The 24,092-nt window shown below is 41.4% G+C and overlaps 1 protein-coding gene across 7 annotated transcripts in view; it reads left to right on the top strand.

The window, feature by feature from the left end:
• The window catches only part of SEPTIN11 (septin 11), a 91,305-nt gene extending 68,282 nt beyond the window's left edge, over positions 1-23,023 (top strand). For 4 of the 7 annotated variants that reach the window (XM_047856187.1, XM_047856193.1, XM_047856191.1 and 1 more), the window contains 5 exons: positions 4,367-4,463; positions 5,693-5,861; positions 11,426-11,558; positions 13,006-13,193; positions 13,327-16,740. In XM_047856187.1, the coding sequence (XP_047712143.1) occupies positions 4,367-4,463; positions 5,693-5,861; positions 11,426-11,558; positions 13,006-13,193; positions 13,327-13,396 (657 nt within the window). In that variant the 3' untranslated portion in view covers positions 13,397-16,740. The other 3 variants (XM_047856190.1, XM_047856189.1, XM_047856188.1) reach the window with 3 other exon arrangements.
• Positions 23,024-24,092: the final 1,069 nt, after the last annotated feature.

Here is a 24,092-nt window from a genome sequence, read left to right as displayed (position 1 = left end):
AGATCTCTGCTTGTTTCTGCCATTGTTGGCAGAAATATCTCCACCTGCCTTCCTTTTGCTTCTGTGATGGGTTCCTGCCTTTAGCTCCATTCTGTTTCCCCTACTCTTTCCTGAATCATTAGGTTAATTGGCAGTTGAGGGTATAATTTCTCCATGTCACAGGCAGAGAACAAGAGAGAACTGAGTAAAGCTTCAGCAATTCTAAGTGCACCTGTGATATGATGTCCGTGTCCTCATGCTATCTGCTGATGCCCGAATCTTTCTCACTGCCTCTTTGTGTATCTCACAAAGAGATACAGGGCTCATCTCTGGGCCACAATTCCTATACTTTTTTTTTTTCCATTTGGGAATGCATAACTTGTGTAAAACTAGCATCCTTTGCACATAGTAGATGACCAATGATGGCTTTTGGGATTCTTAAAATTATAGGTTAGCTTCTGTGAAATATAATTAGAAGCTATTAAATAAGTTGTCTTCCCCTGAATACATGCTAAAAATTGATTCAAAAGTATGCTGGGGGCAGCAGAAGTCAGTGTACATTTTTAAATTGTGGTAGGTTGAGCTGTGTTCTACTTTCCTTAGATCTGATCATGAAAAGTGTCTAATGAAGTCATTATTAAATTGCCCTGAAGGCACTCTTTTTTTTAACAGCCATATTGAGATATAATTGATGTACTGTACAAGTTACCTGTTTAAAGCATACAATTCAGTGGTTTTTAGTATATTCACAGAGTTGTGCAACCATTGCCACCACCAATTTTAGAACCTTTCATCACCTGAAAAAGAAATCATGTTCCTTTTAGTTGTCAACCCTCTAACCATCCCAGCCCTAGGCAACTACTACTCTACTTTCTTGTCTCTTCTGGACATTTGGCTATTCTGGACATTTCATATAAAGGGACTCAGACTGAAGCTCATCTAGAGAATTAAATGGCTTGGTCAAAGCAGCACTGAGATTTCAACCCTGATCCCAGTTTTGTGATGTTTGCTATCATAATTTAGGAGAAAGAGATATTTCACAAAACTCCTTCTTGTTTCTTCAGTTCAGCATATGGACTTTTCTATATAGTACTGTTATCATTTATGGAGGAATATTTTCCTTAAATTATTCCCAATATGACTAGGACTTTGGAAGCAAATGTAACTTCTCCCTTCTCTGGGGCTGTTTGTATGAATTGAAAATTTAGGGGCCCATTAGAGCAGAGATTGTCCATTCTCCACTCTGCTCTAGTGTGGTCACACTCGGAGTTGTGTGACCTACTCTGGTTGTCTTGCTCCTGTGGCCAGGATCACGAAGACTCTGGAATTTGTGAAAACTGGGGAGCAGATTCTTCCTGGGAGGATGGCCGGAGGGGGTACGAAAGGAAGGTCATCATGACGGAGGGTAACTGTTCTCATTCAAAAGACAGAACTGAAGGGTAGTGAGGGGTTGGGGCCCAACGAGAAATGAACGTTTGGCCATCGGTGCCACCGCAGCACAGCAAGCACCCTGTGGAAGGAGTGAGTTCCCATCACAAGGTGGTGGACAACAGATTCCGTATCTCAACTCATTTAGATACTGCAGAAGCAGGATCTAAATGGATAACATGTGAGGTCTCTCCCACGTCTAAAATTCTCTGGCTATGGGTACTGGGAGTTTCATAGTCATCATAGCACCAGACATTTTTGACATTTATGGAGGATTTACTGTGCATCAGCCACCATGAGAGGTTTTATTTACATCTAATCCTCACACCAGTCCCATAGGTAGACGCTATTATTATCCCTAACTCGCATATGAGGAAACTGCAGCCTGGCATGGTCCAGCCATCGGTCGTGCAGGGAGGATTTGAACACAGGCAGCTCAGCCAGTGCCAGCAGAGCAGTGTGCCTGTTTTACAGCATCATTAGAGCCCAGGCTGAGATAGCACTGGTTTATTCTGCTGTAGAACTTCAGTTTGGGGTTCTTCTGCTGTAGAACTTCAGCATAGGATTCAATAAATGACATGAGTGAATATTGTCTAATGTTCTCTTTATATCTCTCCCCTTCCTTTTAAATTATTTTGGGTGCTCATGAAACTAAATTTGTGTTAAATTTCTTGGAAAGAAACTACCCATGGGGATGCCTGGGTGGCTCATTCGGTTAAACATCCGACTTTGGCTCACGTCATGTTCTCGTAGTTACTGGGTTTGAGCCCCTCATCGGGCTCTGTGCTGATAGCTCGGAGCCTGGAGCCTGCTTCAGATTCTGTGTCTCCCTCTCTTTCTGCCCCTCGCCCACTCACTCAATCTCTCTCTCTCTCTCTCTCTCTCTCTCTCAAAAATAAACATTGGAAAAAAGACCCATGAATCTTGGCTCTTTGTCTCTTTATCAGATTAATCAAACTGATAGTCCGAAATTAATCTTGTTCTTTAACAAGATTTTTTTTTTAAGTCTCTTCCTTGCCAATAATTCCTGGTGATGAAATCCCATATGATATGTGGAAAACAGATTTCACTGGCAGTTGCTTTTGTCACTCAGTGTGAGCGGAGAAAACTCTTTTCCTTGGTCATTATGGCAGAATGGTGGCCAGCGGGGCCCTGTTGCTCCTCAACTTCAGGGGACACATTACAGTTCCACACTTGGAGTCTGTGAAAGGAATGTGCTTTCTTTCCTTCCTATAGAGTATGAGATGAACCAGAGAATATAAGTATCTTGAGCAGCAAATGAAGTACCACCTGGGCATCCTGGGCTGAGGGTTATGTCCTCTGTGGGAGAGGATTTGGCTGTAGGACATTCTCATCTTTCTCAACTTGCCTACAGTAGAAGAGCAGTGGATCAAGGAACTGAAATAATAATTCTCAGAACAACCATTTCAGATCTTCTCATTCTTACATTTTAATAGAAAAAAAGATGGAATTACTGTCCCCACCACCCGCACTCCCAGAATGTAGCCATAGCTACCAAATAAAGCAACGTGAAATAGTCAGTTGTTTTGAACACCACCTCTGCTTGGGAGAAGTCTGGGTTGCAAGGCTTGGGCCAATAATTTGGGCTAAAATGTAGTTCTGATTTGAATTTTGTGCAATGGCCAACTGTAAAGCAATGCTGTTAGAAATATAATATGAACCACACAAACAATTTAACATTTCCCAGTAGTCACATTAAAAAAAGTAAAAAGAAATGTGAAATTAATTAAAAACTTATTTAACTGAATATATTTAAAATATTATTTCAAGGGGCGCCTGGGTGGCTCAGTCGGTTAAGCGTCCGACTTCAGCTTGGGTCACGATCTCCCGGTCTGTGAGTTCGAGTCCCGTGTCGGGCTCTGGGCTGATGGCTCAGAGCCTGGAGCCTGCTTCCAATTCTGTGTCTCCCTCTCTCTCTGACCCTCCCCCGTTCATGCTCTGTCTCTCTCTGTCTCAAAAATAAATAAATGTTAAAAAAAATAAAATAAAATATTATTTCAATATGCAATCAATATAAAAATTAATGAGATATTTTCATAGTAAGTCTTTGAAATCCAATGTATATTTTACAGTTACAGCATATCCCAATTTGGAAGCATACCCAAATTACTCCTAACACACTTGAAAATTTTTCAACATGAAATAAGTACCAAAAAGAATTTTCCTCTAATGTTTGCATCCACATTGAGTAGACCAGTTTTTTAGTTTGTTGTTTTTGTTTTTTTTTTTTTTAGAAAATTTAAGTTTAAAGCAAAATGAAGTGCAGTCCCAAAACAATACATTTTTATTTCACGGAAAAATATTTTGTTATATTTTTAAGTTCAAAGGTAAAATAATTAAAAGTAAATAAAAGTGGGACATCTGCGTGGCTCAGTTGGTTAAGCCCCCAACTCTTAATTTCAGCTTAGGTCATGATCTCTTGGTTTGAGAGTTCGAGCCTCACATGGGGCTCTGCTGTCAGGGTCTGCTTGGGATTCTCCCTCCCTCTCTCTCTGTCCTTCCCCTACTTGCGCTGTCTCTGTCTCTCTCAAAATAACTGTACTTAAAAAAAAAAGAAAATAAAAACAAGTATATAAAACTAAAATTCAGTTTCTTGATCCTGTAAGCCCTGTTTCTGATGCTCAGTGGCCACATATATTAGCGGCTACAGTCTTGGACAACATGTGTCTGAAGCTTCCTGTGTGGTTGCAAAGACACCTACGGTTTCCTTTGAATCTAGCTCATACCACATAATCAATATTTGGTCATAGGAGGGGTGGGGTACACGAAGCCCACCTCTGCTGACCTGCAGAGCTTCCTCCCTCTTCTACCCACCCTCCCCTTTGTCTCCCCCTCACTAAGTGAGGCTGGCAGAAGGGGCGGAGCCTAGGCAAGGTGGAGAACCAGCCTGGGCAAGACCTGGAGAAGGTAACAACTCTGTCCTTGTGTTGCTTCTCAGGTCCATCTCCCGTTTGCTGTGGTCGGCAGCACTGAAGAAGTGAAGATCGGCAACAAGATGGCGAAGGCCAGGCAGTACCCCTGGGGTGTGGTGCAGGGTATGTGCACATTAGGGGGAAGGGGGTCTCCACATTTAACTCCTGTGGTGACTGTTCTCGCTTCTTCTCTCTCTGCCCTGTTTGGGGAGGTTTGGGGGGAGGTCCTCAACCAAAGGCAGGACGAAGGGAGGGTTGTACACATGGCAGTTGTGAAGTGAGGAAGCAAGACCCTGTGACCAAGTAGGTAGATGGTGGGGAGAAGTGACCACAGTGCCCTACTTCCGGTGAGGCAGCCCCTCAAGAATATTGGCTTATGTGGCAAATTGAGTATAAATTCCTGGTAGAAAAGAGCTCTTCCCTAGAAGTTTCAACAACTTTCATACCAGTTTCATCAGCAAAGTATAGTAAGAAAGCTGCAAAAGGTTTCTTGTAAACAAGAAGTTACTTGTTTCTCCATTATCTCTGGAAAACCTGTCTTCCAATTAAATGTTATCTCAGTGGATATCTGAGAATTATGACCTATTTGGTGCTGGGAGACATGATCATAGTCTCTGACCTGAAGAAGCTTCCTATATGTCACTTTGATAGGCAAGGACCCTATTTTCCTGCCTTTGTGTGTTTTGAGGGAGGACATCTGATGCTATAGGTTAAGTAGGATAGCTATAGAAAGTTTCTTCATTAGTTTAAGATCTATCAGTCCCCCTTTTTTTCTGAATAAAGGCAATAAATCTGTGAGAAGGGAAAAGAAATTGTACCTTTCAGATCTCTAAGAAAATTACAATTTTTATGAATCTTACCTATTTCTCTATAATAAAGCTTTTTTCATAGTGTTGATGAAATTAAGGGAAGTGGTATGTAGAACCTGCCTTGTATACTTCCAGGGGGCACGGAGTAGCGGAAATAGACCTGGCTTTGCAGCCAGATGTTGTGTTTGAACGTAGACTCTGCTCCCAGTACTCAGGAAGTCAGCTTCCTTACCAAAGCCTTGCTTCTGCATCTACAAGATGAGAGTCACAATGCCTACTTGGCAGAATTGTTCTGAAGGATAAAGATAATATTTATAAAGTTCCTCTTGCAATGCCCTGCCCTGAGCAGACACTCTGCGATCACATTATGGTCCACATTGTCGAAAATCTTGTCCTCGTTGGGAATGTAAGTCGAATCCAGTGAAGGGTCTTCACACAGCTTTGAGATTTCAGGAGCGATGGTGATAACTTTTTGAAAGTGTCACTTCAGATTTTTAGGGATGTCATTGCTGATAGCCGCTTCCACCTTCCCATCTCTTGCAGTTGAGAATGAAAACCACTGTGATTTTGTGAAACTTCGGGAGATGCTGATCCGCGTGAACATGGAAGATTTGCGAGAACAGACTCACACCCGCCATTATGAACTGTATCGGCGCTGTAAGCTTGAGGAGATGGGGTTCAAGGACACTGACCCTGACAGCAAGCCCTTCAGGTATGAGGGCACCTAGCAATCAGCTGTTTCCCAGACAGTGGCTTGAATGGTGTGTTGTTCCATCACCAAAATGCTTGTCGGATTGAGATAGCAGTGATTGAGGGACCTGGTGGGGACACGTTAGTAAGCATAATTGCCAGGCATTGCGATAACCACTTTATTGGTATTATCTCAACTAAGCGATGTAGATGATGTCATTGCCGTCCTCATTTTACAGAAGAGGAAACTAAGGCACTGAAAGTGTAAGCAACCTACCCAAGGTCCTACAAGTAGGAAGTGATGGAGTGAGTTTTGAACCCCTGCTCTTAATCATTATACTCACAGAGGCACAGAGCCTGGTCTAGGCATTTACAGAGGTGTGGCCGCTCAGTACAGTTTGCTCCGTTCGTTCATGGTTGCCAGCCAGGTTTCACTTCCCAGGACTCTTATCAGCAATCTGTGTTTCAGTCCAATGCTAACAACTAATGAGGAAGAAAGGGAATTACTTGTAGAAAGTTTCTTATGTGTTTTCCCACATCATCGATAGATGGAGATGAAGTGGCAAAATGTGAAGGGGGGAATTAATGCAGAATTAGCGGCCCAGCAAAGGCCCAGCTGCTGTCAGAACCTAGGCCGTGGGGGAGGGGCGGCAGGGGCTGAGTACCTTGGCCACAGAGTGGGGAGGGAAGGCAGGGCCACCAGGCCAGGTTTGCCACCTGTGGGCCCAGAAGAGGATTGCTTTGTCCAAACTGGGCCCACACTGGGTCTTAATGGAGATTTCAGTTGAGGTGATGTGAGGTGTGCCTGGGCATGATTAGGGGCTGCCGTTCCTTGGTCTTCTGCTGTCTCTGTTTTTGGCATTTAAATTAAAATACCTCCTGCAAGCGCAGGGTAACTGCCCACCAGAAGGAGGTGTTGCTGGGTAGGTCCAGCAGGGCTCTTGAAGGCCTGGCCAAGCTGGGTCCAGCCTCCTGCTCTGGCCTCGCTCACTTCAGGGACTTCAGGATGGTGGCAGATGTTGTCCAGGCCTTTTGGCTTGTAGAGGATATTCTTTATTCACACATCTTCCATGTCCCATTTGGTTCCATTTCTTCTGGCCTAAGGTTTCCGTTTTGTTTTGTTTTGTTCTGTTTTTACATCTCACTATTTTTTTTATTGAGGTATAATTAATATACAGTATTATATTCGTTTCAGATAAACAACACAGTGATTCAGTAATTCTGTACCTTCCTCAGTGGTCACTGTCTGTCACCAAACAACATTATTACAATATCATTGATTATATTGCCCATGCTGTACTTGTCATCTCCATGACTTACTTATTGTATAACTGGAAGTCTGTACCTCTTAATCCTCTTTACCTATTACACCCATTCCCCTGATCCACCTCCCCTGTGGCAACCACCAGTTTGTTCTTTATATTTAAGGGTCTGGTTTTTGTTTGCTTGTTTGTTGCTTTGTTCGTTTATTATTATTATTATTTTTTAGATTCCACATATAAAGGAAACCATATGGTATTTGTCTTTCTCATCTCAACTTATTTCACTTAGCATAATATCCTCTGGGTCTATCCATGTTGTCACAAATAGCAATATCTCATTCTTTTTTTTTTATAAGCTGAGCAATATTCCATTGTGTATACATGCCACATTTTCTTTATCCACCCATTTATTGATGGGTGCTCAGGTTCCTTCCATATCTTGACTATTATAAATAATGCTGCAATAAACATAAAGTACACATCTTTTCAAACTAATATTTTTATTTTCTTTAGGTAAATATTCAGTAGTAGAATTGCTAGATTATATGGTATTTCTATTTTTAATTTTTTGAAGAATCTCCATACCGTTCTCCACAGTGGTCGCACCAATTTACATTCCCACCAAAAGTGCATGAGGGTTCTCTTTTCTCCACGTCCTCACCACTGCTTATTATTTCTTGTCTTTTTGATATTAGCCATTTTGAAAAGCATAAGGTGATATCTCATTGTGATTTTGATTTGTATTTCCCTGATGATTAGTAATATTGGGCATCTTTTCATCTGTATGTCTGTATGTCTTTGGAAAAATATCTATTCAGGTCCTCTGCCTTATCAGCTATTTCATTTGCAAATATTTTCTCCCGTTCAGTAGGTTACCTTGCCATTTTGTTGATTTCCTTTGCTGTGCAGAAGTTTTTTATTTTGATGCAGTCCAAATAGTTTATTTTTGCTTTTGTTTCCCTTGCCTGAGGAGACATATCTAGAAAGAAGAACAAAGCTGGAGGTATCGTAATCCCAGATTTCAAGATATACTACAAGCCTCTAGTAATTGAAACAGTTTGGTACTGGCACAAAGACCCATAGATCAGTGGAACAGGGTAGAGATCACAGAAATAAACTCACCCTTCTGTGGTCAGAATCTGTGACAAAGGAGGCAAGAATATGCAATGGGGAAAAGATAGTCTCTTCAGTAAACGGTGTTGGGAAAACTGGGCAGCAACATGCAAAAGAATGAAAGTGGACCACTTTTCACACCATGCATATAAGTAAACTCAAAATGGATTAAAGGCCTAAATGTGAGCTCTGAAACCATAAAACTCCTGGAAGAGACCACAGGCAGTTTCTCTGACATTGGCAGTAGCAACATTTTATAGATGTCTCAGACTTTCCCTCTGAGGCATTTCCAGCATCCCCGGCACTTCTTGAGCCTGGGACTACACTGAAGGGGTGCAGTGAGGGGACCCTGCATGAAGAGCACCACAATTAAGGGGAAGCAAAAGCTGCTGCTGATTTGAGTGGTTTCCCAAAATTTCATCTTCAAAGCCATCATTCCCAGATGCTCTTGGATTTTTTTCCATGTGAATTTTGGGTGAGCTGGGAGGAATATAAGTATATTCCCAAAGCAGAGGATTTCTTTGTGGGTGTACAGTGGGGTCCATCCTTTCTTTGAGCACCCGGTATCCACTCTTTGTCCTCGAAGCTGCTCTTGTGTTTTATAAAGCACAGAGTAATCTCTAAAACCAAGGCTAGTAAGGGGCAGCCATCACCTGAATATATCGTACAGCAGGAAGCAAAACCAGGAGCTGGACAAACACAGTAAGAGGCTGTACGAAAGCCTTGGAAGTACGTCGGAGCCAGTAAAGCTAACTGAGTGTATTTCTGGTGGTGTCCTTGACCTGCCTCAATTTAGAGTTGTGTCTTTGTTGTCCTGTGGCAGAATCTGTGTATCTGTCTGTCTACCTACCTACCCACATGTCAGCTTGCTTTCTCCTGTGCCCATCTTACCACCTGCTGCCCTGTGGTCTTCAGCCCAACCAGAGCAGCATGCATTCTCTGGACCCAGGTCCCCCTCCCTCAGACCTTGGCCCCTTCAGGCTGGCATCTGAAGATGCCAGAAGAGGGAAGAGGATGTAGGACACAATAGGGACTGGACTGATCCTGTTCCTGATTCTTTTCTCCTGAGACTCCTTTGTACTTTACCCCAACAGTCCCTGTCCAAACTGCCCATTCCTTATCTCAGAGTGCCCCCTTCCCCTGACTCTTGTCAGGTCACAAAAAGGGTTTAATTACCACTATTCTCTCAAGAGATCACAAAGTTTTCAGGTTCATGAGACCCATTTGTTTTGGGGAACATGCAGACCTCTGTGCAATGGAGTGCAGTGGATAGAGTTCCTGTCTGAGCTTGATGGCCTGGGTGCAAATCCCAGGTCTGTTACTCTTCACTGTGTGACCTGGACAGATTACTAAACACTTGTCTCCAAGTTTCTTCGTCTATGAAGTGGGAGGTAGATAGTAATACCCACCTTATTGGGTGTGTAAGGATTAGTGAATTCTTGTGTGTAAATTGCTTCGTACCACTGGTAATGTGTTATTCTCCAGGATACCCTTCACTAGGTAGTTCCAGAAGATGGTAACAGAGAGAGAATTACACTGTGTGAATTACCAGAATGAAGTCTGAACTGAAGTACCTGTTCTCATTCTCCTTTCCCTTGAAAAGGGAGATCTATTCATTATCATAAATAAAAAACAGAGATTCCCCCCAAATTTTATAGCAGGGAGAGGTCATCTTCTGCCTTCAGCAGTTCTGATCTAAATACTGGTAATGAAGAGTTTATTAGATGCTAACAAGCAAAATCAAATCCATGAATTAGTTCTGTCAATACATTTCTATATCTCCGTGGCTATATATCTTAAATCTCAAGTCTAAATATTGCTATTAGTATTAGCCAATGTCAACATTGGCCCAAAATGTTTTTGTTTCATAAGTGAAAGCTAAATATACCTCTGGAAATTCAAAGTACTTGATTGTTCATTAACAGGTTAGTGTGGACACCCTTGAGGGTAGGAAAACTTATTTTTAATCAACCAATAAAAGTGTTGATTATAGAAGTATAAGCAATCCTATTGAAGACGTTTTCTGACTGTTTGACTCCATGCATGCTTGCTCCTACCATCTGAATGTCCTTTTTCTCCTTCTGAAAGGACCAGTGTGGATGCTGGGAGGCAGCTCTGCATGGTCCCCGGGGTTATCCACAGGTTATCCACTCCAATTTGGAGTCAGCACTTAGGATGAATTCAGCCCACGGGTAGAGATGGATATTCTGCAGACTCGCATTACTGTAACGGGTGCTGTTCTAGGGAGACTGCAAGGGAGAACTAGAAACCGCACCTTATCAAATATCAGCACTTGTCTCTCTGTGTAGGTGTAGGTATGGGGGTGTGTTTTCTTAAGTTGTGTTACCAAAAGCAATTTTTCTGCCAATATATTTGTTCTGACTTAGAGGTAAAGCTGAATCTAGCATTCAATTTAAAATATTGGGCTCAACGTTCTGTAGAGAGTCAGGAGGAGGATGGGATTTAAGATAAAAATAAAACTCTTCCCTGCTCTACTTTCAGTTGATAATATAACTTGAAAAGCAGCAATTTTCTTTAATATGTTTAGATATACTATTGTCTCTAGATGGTTCACTGAGTCTGTTTTCTGAATTGGGGGCTGGAGGGAGGTGAGTGGGGAAGGGTAATATTTGCTAAGCACTGATGGTATATCGAATGCTTTACTCACTTTGCCCTCACTGAATCCCCATAATCCTATCTCTAGAAGGTAAATGCTGGTGTAGCTGCATCTTACACAGAGAACACGGAAGCATAGGGTCTGTGCCCATCCCAAGATCAGTCAGTAAGTTGCTGTGGCCAGAATCCAAACCCTGGTGTGTGTGGCTCCAGTGCCTTTGCACTCTCTCCCTACACTACTGCTTTCATTTTTTAAAATTATAACTCTCATTTTGGTGTCTACTTGTTTGCTGATCTGGAAAATACCAGCCAGTCCAACCCAGGCTTTCTCTGTGTGAATAGAGATAGGATACACTTAGCCAGTAAGACATCCCTGTAGTGCCAAATTGTGTTTATTGACTCGTCTCTGGCTCTTGATGTGCTTGTCTTTCTGATCACTGCATAACTCAAAAGAAGATGGTGTGCCATTTTATGTGTCCTTTGATATGGTAAGTGGCAGCCTTACCTATTTTTTGGAAGCAATGAGTAGAAATTATATGAGCTGAAATTTCCTATTCAACTTCACAACACTGTCCTTGGTTTGGCTTTTGAATAGTCTTCAGGAGACGTACGAAGCAAAAAGAAATGAATTTCTGGGAGAACTTCAGAAGAAAGAAGAAGAAATGAGGCAAATGTTTGTTATGAGAGTGAAGGAGAAAGAAGCTGAACTCAAAGAGGCAGAGAAAGAGGTAAGCCATCTGTCCTCCTTCAAGTGAGAGAAAAATAAGTAAGATGTGTTATTAATACTTCATATTATATAGAACTTCATGCTCTCCTAAGTACTTTCTACATATATTTTATCACATGAGCAGCTACCATGGTAAGAGAAGCAGGTCATGTATTATTCCCATTTTACAGATGATAAAACTGAGAGCCATAAAGCTTAAATGAGTTATGCAGTCACATACCTAGTAAGTAGCAGAGCTGAAACCAAAACTAGACCTTAGGTCTTCAGGTGTGGTCTCGTGTTCTCTGTAGCTCAATATCTCCTTAATTTATAAGTCTTGCAACATAAGAGTTGGGATTCTGGGACTGTTATTACTATTATTGTCTTAGTCTATGAGCCAACTCAGTGAGCTAAACAGTGGATGGGCCCTTGGGCACAACCTGATGGGTAATGGTCTCCATATGCCCTATCTGTATATGCATCTTCTTCGTTTGTGGGCATGCTCTCCCTGCTCCAGCATCCTTTGACTCCTCTCATTGCCCGTGACCAGACCAGATTAACTGCCTCCTAGAAGGTCATATGGGTTTCTGCATAACACTTATCTCATATGGAGAGCGTGAGAGGGGGAGGGAGGGAGAGTAATCTGTTTGTCTCTGATGGCAGATAATGAGTATCTCAAGTGCATGACCTATAGCTATATTCATTTCCAAATTGTCTAAATAATTTCTTCATCATTCTCTTTTCATTTATCTTTATAAAGGCCACTGAAATTTAGAGGTTATTTAAATAGCTAAGCACTCAGTATAGTTTTGCTACAGAGAAAGGAAAGTTGAGCCTTATTTGTTGTTGATTATAAATACCAAGTGGATGCTGGATGGAAATCTAGAATTATCTAGTAAGAGTTATTTCCTTCATTCTTTCTTCCCTTCCTCCCTTCCTCCCTCCCTTCCTTCCTGCTTTTGTTTCTGCCTTGTGATAATTTTCTGAATTTGGTTTGTCAAGAAATTTGCCAGAAATCTCCCAACATATTCTTATTATTTGAACACCATACATCATCTGTGGTCACTGTGTATGTCTCTAAGTAAATGTATATTATACATTTTGTAAAAGGACCAGAAATAAAGAACTACCATTACCACTTGGGTAATTTCTGTTAGGAGCATGGATAATTTTTATTTTCTTCCTTATGCTTTTTACAATGAATATGTATTTTATTATCAGTAAAAATGAACAGAATTCCCTTTAGTGAGTGCCACAGGCTCCAAATCTCAAAGGCTCATAGGGCTCCGAGGGGTGATCTTTGCCCTCTCAGCCTAGCTCCTCTAGGAGTGCCAGACGGTGCTTCCCTCGTGGGATTAAAGCACGTGCAGGAACATGAGGCATGTTTGGGGTTTGAACAGATGCAGAAGATCTTCAGCTGTAACTTTCCACTCCCCTCACCAAACTTGGCCTCCTCTTTTCCTCTCCAGCTCCATGAGAAGTTTGACCTCCTAAAGCGGACACACCAAGAAGAGAAGAAGAAAGTGGAAGACAAGAAGAAGGAGCTGGAGGAGGAGGTGAACAACTTCCAGAAGAAGAAGGCAGCGGCTCAGCTCCTGCAGTCCCAGGCACAGCAGTCTGGGGCCCAGCAAACCAAGAAAGACAAGGATAAGAAAAAGTAAGCGGGTGTCCCCCCCATGCATCGGGGCCCTCTAACCATTGATTCCTCTTGCATGTTTCTACTTTTTCCCATTTACAGACTGGAAACTGGTCTGTTACCAGAAAGATAAATGCAAGTCTTTTCTCTACAGTGCAGGGAAGATGATACAGGTTTTTAAAGTATTTGTAAAGGGTACAGAAATATTAATTTATAACACTTGACCACATGACCAAGCAATCAGGGCTGGAGGAACCTGCTGTCTCCGGTGGCATCTTCTGCACCAACACTAGGACTCTTGAGAAGACAGTCCATATCTCTTCACTACTCCCTGGAGACAATCCTCATGACTCTTGATAAAGGGCATCCTAAAATGATGATTGTTAAAATTTTTCTATCCTGTGTCGTGAGGCTTGATAAGCCGGTCACCGAAAGCCTTGTTTCCGAAATGGAAGATCAGGACGAACCGCTAGTGGCCACAAGTTTTCCCTTAAATTCAATAAGATGGTGAATTGTTTTATTGTGGAAATGGGATCAAAACACCCTTCCAGTTAAGACACCCTCACCAATCCTCAAAACACACCTATCTCCATACAAAAAAAAAAATTTTTTTTTTTAAATATGGCTTTGATTTAATGTGCCAAAGGGTCAGATTCTGCTCTTAAAGTAGTCACTTCCTGTAATACTCCAATAGTGGCTGCCTGAATCCAGTGGGAGACTTGGGCCTGCCTTGAAATTCTCTCATGATTTGAAGCTCTACATCAAAGCACCTTAACGACTAGAAAGTGCGGTTTTATGACAATCGCTACTGGATTGACAATAAGCACAGTGGTCAGTACAGTACCTTCTAGGAAATCTTTTGTGGCGGCTGGATGGCGAACCCACAGATACTGCCCTGCTTGGTCTAACACACGGTGCTCCTAGGGCAGCGATAAGGCAGCCCCGAATGTGTTTCAGGATTCTTGCTCTTTATCCTTAGATGCCGAGATTCTAGGGAAAAAGCGGACAATTAAGTAAACGATAAAAATGTTGGTACTTGGGTAGGCAAAGAATTAAATTTTAACAAATAGAGCAGATAGGATTGAATCTGCGCAGTAATTGAGACCTATCATGGGGGACTGGGCACAGTGGTGGTGTCCTTAGTCTTGGTGAGCATGCAGACTCACCCCTGAGGGACCTCATTACACTGCCTGTGGCAGAAAGCACAATAGGCTTCTACAGTGATACACGGAGAGAGTTTTAAATTATGCCTTTGACTTTCCAAGCTCTGAGACAGCAGAAAATGTGTCAAGAGAGCAAAGGAATAAGCATGTTTTCTAAGCAATAGAAAGTAGCTGGTGTAGATGTGGTGTGATTTCTATGGGGTTGGTGCAGACCCAAGTGTTCAAGGCCTCCCAAGGGCTGAAACTTTACTTATGCTGGATTAATTCTGGGAGTAACAATTGCCTAGATTCTAATCCAGTTCAAGAAAGTGCCTTGTGCTGTGCTTGTTGGGAGAGTATCAGTCACTCATGGTGACGTTCCCCATGCAGAGATTCAGAGATGAAATGAAAGTCATTTGGCACTATCTATACACTTGTTGATCCTAACTAACCCAAGATAAAAATGAGAGAGAGAGAGAGAGAGAGAGAGAGAGAGAGAGAGAGTGTGTGTGTGTGTGTGTGTGTGTGTGTGTAAATGACCACATCCATAGGCATGGATGAAACAAAAAAGCTGCTGACTCACAGCTTAGGAAACCCAAAGTCAAGTTTTTCTTACCCTTAAGCACTAATGTGCATAAAAGTACATGTTTCAGAACTAAAAATGTTTTTAAAAGACCAGCAGTGTTCCAAGGATATTTCACGTACGCTGGATGTGCCTTTAAGCAATACTAGTTCCAAGAGCGGATCCGTACTGTGCCTCCATTAAAAAAAGGTCTCTCCAGTAATAGACTTCCCAGCGTAGGGAGGTTTTTCCTTGCCCTTTTGATCATTTTAGGTTATTTTCACCCCAGCCTTGGGCCTTAGTTGTGTATAATGCTTTTCAAGTTTACATGAAGTATGTGCAAATTCTATTTTAGCCTTATTTATACATTCTTGTGTATCATTAATAGAAGTAGACTTCATTTGGTGTGCAGTAGTGACCAGGTTTTGTACCTGACGATGGCACATATGTGTTGGCAGGTTCTTAACCTTTTCTACAACTTTCCCATTTGAGCACAGAAAGCAACTGCAAGTTGGAGGCCTGAAGTATAAAAGTTAACCACCCCTCTCCTGCCCCCGCCACCCCTTCCAGCCAGGGGAGAGTTCTGGTTAGAGAGGACCACAGAAAGACAGTCACCAGGGTAACCAGAGCAGCTCTTTGAAAATAAATGGGAGACTCCTGTCTCCTCGTGTAGCTGGAAGAGATGCTGGAGTCACCATACATGCCACTAGGGGCTGGCTCTGTTTCAGGGAGACAATTTTTACGAAAGAGACGCTTATTTATTCACCTGGTATGCTTCCACCTCGGAAATTAGTTTTTCTAATAGTTTTAAATTCTGTTTTTTCTATTCTAATGACATGCTCCCTTTATAACGTAGGTAAGGCTTTATGCTTCTACTTGAGCTGTAGTGGCATGAGACCATATAACCTTCCCTAAGATTACAGACAAAGTAGAGCTAACCCTGGCACTGCCTTTAGCCGGACCCCACCTCCTGCCCTTTCTGGCCACCAAGGCACTTCCCCTTGTTTGCGGCTATGCCGCAGTGGTGCAAGTACCCGAGGGTAAGTTGTTCAGTGGACAGCATTCTTTTCTGAAACTTTGCACAATTGCCAGTGGGCGTTGGTGGTGACGTTTCATCCATCCCAAAAGGAAGTTTTAAAATCCATCATTTTAAAACTGTACCTGGCATCTGATAACCATGGTTTATACAGTCATCCACTCATCTTAAAAAAAAAAAAAAAATTTTTTTTTTTTTTTTTTTTTTTTTATTCTTGCTAAGGAATGAAGTTGCATGTTTCAGACTTGCCTAAAATTAGATGTGCGGATCTCGGGTTTGGTTTTGCGTTGTACCTAAACGCGGGGGAAGGCTCCTGGCACCTGCTGTAGCTGTAGCCACACGATGCTCATCCTGTTTTCCCTTTCCAAGTAGATTAATAGCATGACCACTCACTGTATCCCAGTCCCCAAAGTTCATCTTTTGAAGACATTATTGTAGATTTATTCTCTGACTCCAGCCGCTCAGTAATGGGAAGGTGTTGCTCCTATTCAGTACCGATGTGATGACCAAACCTAATAGATTGTGATTTATGTTATTTGAGAAAATGAAAATCAAATGGCAAATCCTTCCACTGTCACATGTAGTGGTTTCAAGAAGTCACTCGTAAATTACATGCAAACGGAAACTAACCATGTGTTAATTCAGTATTAAAATTTTGCTTTTGCTTGTCATGTAGAATAGCTTACTCAAATTTGTGGTTTTAATTTCTGTCGATTCCATAATCATTGCATGAGCATTCACCATCACCGAATGCTGGTGCTGGCACTCCTAATTTTCCTTTCTTTTTTATTTATTATTATTTCTAACTTTTTTGTTTTGTTTTTTAACTTGCAGTGCAAGCTTCACATAAAGCCTGGCAAGCCAAGGATGGTCCCGCATTCACCTGCTTTTGCAGTAATATTGTATCTCTGCCATCTGTGTCCTTTTGTTTTATTTTATTTTTTTACCCTTCCCCAGACACCAATAACTATTAACTCATTTTGCTGAATGTTGTTGGGTAGTGGAAAATGATAGAACAAGAGAATAATACCAAAAGCTCTGTGCAGCTGGACTTTGTTTCTGGAAAGTAAATGATTTGCCTTTTATGCCTGTTCAGAGCGGCAGCAGGAAGCATGCCTGTTGCTTGTATGTTGCTTTGGACCGAGGGACGGAGGGTCAATGGCTCCATGTACGTCTGTCAGGAGAACTTCTCATCGTCTCAGCAGCTGAACCATAACCCTGAATAGCCATGACAACAACTTGGCTTTTCTTGATTTCTCATCTCCATGGTGGCAGAAGCCCTGAACTCACTCTGCCTCTTCTCCACACGTGCCCCAACCAGGGTAGCTTTGTATGTAGGTAGAACGGTGGGTCAGCTTTTTAGGACCTATGCATTTGCATGGATATTCATTATTATAATTTTATTTGACCCATGTTGTGGGTCTCTTCACACTGCCCCCTCATACGGCTTTCAAAATATGTCTGAACCCCTATCTCTCAAATCCTGGACAAGTTGGACTGTAATGAGAGAACTGCTGATGGTCTCTTTTATCAGCACAACCTGATCCTCTCACAGTTAGTGATCTCCAAGGTCAGGTCGTATAACATTGCCTAGTAGAAGAATCCTCTACTAAGGATGATGGGTTTCCCACAACCTCCCTTCCACTTACAATGAGCACTCTTTCATGCTCTCCGTGGTCAATGACCGATTCTAGGATATCCGTACTTCTAATAATACTTTTCAATCATGAGGAGAAAATTTTCAGAAATGCTTCAAATAGAAAATTTGTTATAAACTGTATATCATCTGCAGCACAAATTATAAGGGGATCTCATCAACTTAAGGTAGAAATGGGAAGGGGGGCACGCCTGGGTGGCTCAGTCAGTCAAGCATCCAACTTTGGCTCAGGTCACAGTCTCACGGTTCATGAGTTCAAGCCCCGCATCGGGCTCTCTGCTGTCACCACAGTCTGCTTCAGATCCTCTCTCTGCCCCTCCCCCTGTTTACACACACACTCTCTTTCTTCCTTTCTCAAAAATAAAAAAATAAAACATTAAGAAGGAAATGGGAAGGAACTTGACACAAAGCCATGAGTGAAGAAGGTAGAAATTCAACTGCACATCTAGCTTCTGTGCATGGTCTCCTTTCTATATTTGGCGATAACGGGAAGGAGAACTAGAGCAGCTGGTCTTTCATATCCAGTTGTCTTGAAGGAGTTTCTTCATTTTGTCCTCACCATGACTAGCTCAACCTGCTCTCTCTGTCCCAGCCCATCACCCTGTCATTGAGAATCAGGGCCAACCCACAGGCCACGACACAGACCACGGAAAGGGGCATATTGACTCTCCTTTCGGTTCTGTTCCTTTGTGAGGCTTATCCCTTCATCTTCTTGATTTTTTTTTTCCCCCTCCATTAACAAGATCTTCCCAACTTCTAACTCAATAGTCTCCTGTTCCTTACTTAAAAGAGTATTCTTTCTCACGAACCTGATGCTCCAGCTCTGTGCTTCCTCCCAGCCTTCACTGGTCAGACATTAGGTAAATAGGATAGAAGACACTGTACCTTCCCTGACACACACATGCAATCCACCACCCCCCCTCTTTTTTTAAATAAGTCTCTAGTTGATTCCAAAAAAGTTTCTTTTTTTTCCTTCTCTTCATTCTCAATCATACTTTTAGGGGAAAGAAGTTATGGTCTTCCATGAACTGAGTTAGGCTTAAGTAGGCAAAGTAAAAGTTCAGTTTCACTGGAGCCCAAACTAAGCTGGGCTAGAAACTGCAAACTAGAATCAGCAATGGTGGTATAAAGACTGATTTAGGAGGTACTGGACTAATGTTTTTGTTTTGTTTTCTTGAATGATTCTAGTCCAAAGCTAGTTGTGGAGCAGCCAAATACTAGATGGCATGCCGATTCTAACCATGGCTAAATTTGCTCATGTGCTGTGCACCAGACAAAAGCTTGAATACTTGTGTTGTATGCTTGTTCCAACCGCTGCTTGTGTGAGCATTTTTGTGCCTTGTAACAGAAAATATACATGTAAATTCCAAAAATGGTCATTTTTAAATTACCATTTTTAATGCATCACTGAAACCTTTTCAAAAGTGAGCCTCGCTGTGAAAGGCATCCATCCAGCTGACTTTTTGATTCCAAGATTGTTGATTTTTTTTTTCCTCCCATGAAAATTTTCATGACAAAATGAATCATACGGAGAGTCAGGGAATAAAAAGTCAAAAGAAAGTTCTAGAAGCTTTTTTTTTTTTAACATGTTGCTTCTGAACTCTTTTCTACTCCTGCTCCCCCGCCCTGTTTGGTTTGTTATTGCTGCCCTTCTCTTCTTTCTGTATCTGTGCCTTTTTTCACAGTAGTCCTTGGCTCTGCACGGAATAAATGATACCCTCAAATCTAATTGGATGTGCTTTCGCCTTTGCATGTAAGTACAGTAGTAAGAAAACTTTGAGATCTTTTGGACTTTTTTAAAATTAGAGAAACAAACGGGATAGGTGAATTTTTTTTTTTTTTCCTTTTTTGGAGGGAGGTATAGGGAGGTAATGGTTTGAGTAGCCTTTGCTTACAAAAAAAAAAAAAACTATATATTTAAAATAACCACATTTGTACCTTTTCCACAAGAAATATAAATTCAGTTTTTTCTTGAAACCAGTATGGAGGTCAGAAATTATTGTTCCCAGCTGTGTTCTACACAGCATTGTGGGCATCGCTGGAGATTAGAGGGTCCTTGGTTCTGACTATGTAAGTAAAGGTAGAATAAGAAACTACCACCTTCGATTGGAGAAAAAAAATCAAGAGGAAAATGTTTTTTATGCTAAGCTGCTTTTATGACTGCTTAATTTTTTTGACGATCTTGGTTTAATGGTCTTTCCCTCATGCTAACTGCTAGCAGTGAACACAACTGTTGTTTTGTTTTTTTGCCAGATCTAGCTGGCCTCTCCCCAAATCTTTTGTTCAACCATAATGACCATTGCTTCTGGACTTTAGATACTCGTAACAGTTGTACATGCAGTAGAATGTGATGGAGAAGCATTTTGGGAATTTATTAGCAGTTAGAGACTATGTTTTCCCAACCTAGGCTCCTTCTTAACTGGTCAAAGTTTTGTCCAGAAAGGGCATCTCAACCAGGGGAACATTTAATGTCACACTGAGCACAGGTTCTTTATTACCTTCCTTCTCTGCTTTGGAATCTCACCAGCAATAACACTTAGTCTTCATATCTTGTGCACCTCAAACAAATGGACTGGGTTTCTTCACTTTCTTGACATATCCATTAGTGTGTCACATATAGACTGTTGAATCTTGGTTTCAGCTGTTATCAACCCATGTCATACTGTCTCTGTGTGGTCCTTCCAAACCGTCCTTTCAGATCCCTTTGCTTTGCCATTTGCAAGTGTCTGAAATCGTCAAGTCTCAGCTTCCAGAAGTCTTGGTTCCATTGACAGGATACATATGTGATGACTCTTTAGTGGAAATTATGACCTACAAAGTCTAGATTGTATGTAGGTATGAAGGGAATTTTTTAAATAAATTGAAAAGCTGTGAACAGCATTAGAACTTTGTCTATTTCTTAATTTTAAAATATGCTGATATGCCTTAAACTGTAGTTGTAGAACACTGTCATTTTGCTGTTTGAAAATAACCAATGTGTTTCTAAAAAAAAAAGTGTTGTGTAATCTACTTTCAGTGTTAATGCAGAATTGTCATATATGTAAGCTGCATGTTAGACACTCGTCCTTTTTAAAAACTAAAATAATTGTATCGATATGAACTATACCATTTTTTTCAAGTAAGAAAGTAATCACTTAGCAAACATGCTCGGTAATTTGGTGTCTGTTAAGGTAGGAGAGTGGTGGACAGGTAATCTATGCATATATCACTAGTGCCAAGACATAAAAGTGGGGGAAAATATATTTTTACCCAAACAATGTGTGCCCTTTTGTGAGTTCTTTTTAGTCAGTGTTTGGTATGCATATGTACACATGGTTATTATGTTGGGCAAAAGAAGTAGGGATGAAAGAGTCTCCTGCTTTCCTGCCTTGTCTGGTGGATTTCAAATGCTACCATCTGCACGGCTCCAGCTCCTCCCAGATACTTGCCATGTGGTATCCTGTATTTCACATATGGTCTCTGCTACCCTCTCTCCCCCATTCCCATTCCCTTCTGTCCTGATTGGTGTTCCTGGCACCGCACCGCACCGCCTCCGGGCCAAGACGAGGTCTCCTCTTCTTCCCTGGCCTCTGGTGCTACCGCTGCTGGGCTGCTCAGCCCCAGCTGTGCTCCGGGAAGTCATCCCTGTAACTGATACACTGCTGTTCTTTCACAGTTGTAGAAAAGCGCCCCCCCTTTTTTTTTTATTTTTTAAGACTTTAAGAATCAAATTTGAATCTGAATCTTTCTTTTTTCTCTTCTGTAGCTTCTTCTTTATGTAACCATCCTGTTGACAAGCCCTACTCTCTCCTAATGGACATAGAGCATTAGAAGAGCAGGAGCTGTCTGTTCACACGTGTTGGGGAAGAGTTACCTCATTTCCACCATCGCCTCCTATTCTTTTAAAGTCTGGGTCAAATATTGCATTGCTGTTTGTACTTGTCAATGTCTGTTTACAAACCACTGCCCATAGTGGTTACTAAAGTGACTCATCACTACCAAAAACAGGAATACTCAATAGTACTTAAAAGGAAATTGAGTGAAAAAAAGAACTTGGGCCAAGACCCAAGATAGCCATGTGTTGGAATCCTCTTGCTTAGCTGTCATGTTCTTGAAGCTGCTGATCTGAGAACTCACGGACTGAAGACAGCGTGTACCCTACTCTGAGGTGGTCACCACCTCCAGGGTCCGCAAACTTGATTTCATGTTAACTCCAGACCTCTCTGTCCCATGAGCAACATTCTGAACAGCCCCATCAGGACCCTCAACCATCAATCAGGTCATAAGATCCGGGCAACATTCTCCTTCCTTTTGTTAGTTTTATGAGTTGTTTTCGCGTTTGGGATTTTTTTTTTTTTTTTTTTTTTAACATTTGATATTGCATGAACAGAGATGGCTACAATTTTTTTATTCGGAGTGTTCTATTGATGCAATGTTTTTATTTTTCAGCTGACCATCTGCCTCTTGAGAGAGAGAAGTGGGCATCCTTCCTTTAAATTCAGGAACCATTGTTGTTTTATTTAACTCTTTTTCTGTTATCTGCATCCCTTATAAGAGTTGTTTTGGGTTTGGGATTCTGTTTTGGAAAAAAAAAAAAAATCCAGTTAGCCAGTTCTGTTTTATGTATTGGTTATTCAAACTTAGTTTGGTATCAAAATTATGCCAGTTTTAAGTTCAAGGGGAAATTTAAGTGAAGTTTAAGTCACAGAATTCTGGTTAAGAATCTGTCATCTCAGATACAACCAAAAGATCCCTCTGCTGTCACTGGGGTTATGACCTACAAGTCTTAATCATGTTTAAAATGTGCCAGTGTTGGGTAGAGGACTTTTCTGCCTCTGGGACTCACTTTATACTTTAAGGTACCTTAAAATAACTTTCTGGCCCATCCCTGCCTTTCTATGTACTGTGAACCTCCGCTTTACCTTGTTTCCAAAGTTTTTTGTGTCCCAGACCATGGGAACAAACCCCAACAAACTATAAAGCTGTCCCAGACAATCGCTTCAATACAATGGTTCTGATCACATTGTCTTCTCAGTTACCCAGGTGGCTGTCTCTACCATGTCTGTGGAAAAAAGTTTGCTAGAATTCATTTAAAGTACACCCAACCTGCAAACACACACTTCTGCCAGTTGAGGCTGTGGTTTCTAATGCTGACCCAATTGTGAAGGGCTGGAGAGATGGAAGGGCTAGATTACTTTATTAGCAGTCACCTATTAGGGGCACTTTTCCTAATCAAGGGACAACTTCTAAAGTCATTTCTGTTCTAGAGCACGAACATGCATTTAAGTTACCTTATAATTTCATTACTTGTCTATATATATCTAGTCTTATTTCCATCACTTTTCAGCCCCATGTTAGGAGGACCATGAAAATACTATTGGTGGCACGGGTTGCACTTGGGAGTGTTCTCCATTTAAGAATGGTAACACGTGCTTCTGTGGTGAAATGAAACAACAGTCCCTACCTCTTAAATCATTTGAATCATTTGCTTCTTGGAAAGAGGTTTCTTTAGAGCAATTGGATGAGCACACTGGTGAGAGGCTTTCTTAGAAAGAGACTGTAATTAAATGCAATAAAGTCAAATCCATCTGAGCCATTAAATGATCAAAATATAAATGTCAAGAGCCATCCCCTCCATATTACATTATAATCTGTAAACCTATAAACCTGCTAGTGATGTCACCAGTGGTTTAGGGGTGGAAGGGTAGGTGGCAACTCCTTAACTGATACCAGAGCATGACCTATCAGTTTTGTAAGTTAAACACAAACACCCTATTATGTGGAACCATGTACGTACTAAGAACAGTAATGAGATTTATTTTTAATATTTTGATATGAATTTAACCCTATCAGTCATGTTAAAAATGAATTCTGCATCAGCTGGTAAAGACCTTTTTTTGAGCAATATTTAGAAATCCAAGCAGGTAGTAGTTTTGTTTTTTTTTTTTAAAGTAGAGAAATGTACAGTCTATTGTTGCTATTCCCTTTTTTCTCCCATTTTGGCCAGGTTAGAGGAAACGTGGGGGAACAAGTTATTACAATAGGTTAGCTTCTGTTCAGTGACCTAGGGAAAGCTGACCAGATGCCACCGGTCAAGTGTGCTGTCCTCTCCATTGATTTGGAGTTTTACTTCAGGTGGTTCCTTTTCTCAGGTGTTGAAAAAACTGATAGGTTCTCAAGTTCTCCTGGCTGACCAGTGAAGAGATGTGAAACCATCCCAGGACTAATTATCATCAATAATAAAAATCATTTGCTTATCCCTAGCTAGATTGTCGAAAAGAAAAGCAAGAACTGAGCCAACTGAATGGATTTCCATTGGTAATGGGCTTTTTATTTTTCATTTGGTCTTTTTAAAAATATTACTTGATTTCAGATACAGATTGCCTTCTTGCTTGCTACAAGTGTAGTCTAGATGGTCTACTTGAGATTGGCGCATGTATAAAGGAGAGATCTTCTGAATCAGTATTTGCTGAGCTGGAGCGGAAAAAAAATTAACTCATCTTCCCAATATGCTAAGCCAAAATCCCCCCCCCTCCCTCCACCG

Source organism: Prionailurus viverrinus, chromosome B1, assembly GCF_022837055.1.
Source record: "Prionailurus viverrinus isolate Anna chromosome B1, UM_Priviv_1.0, whole genome shotgun sequence".
Classification (NCBI taxonomy): Eukaryota; Metazoa; Chordata; class Mammalia; order Carnivora; family Felidae; genus Prionailurus; species Prionailurus viverrinus.
This window is presented reverse-complemented; position numbering and strand designations above follow the sequence as displayed.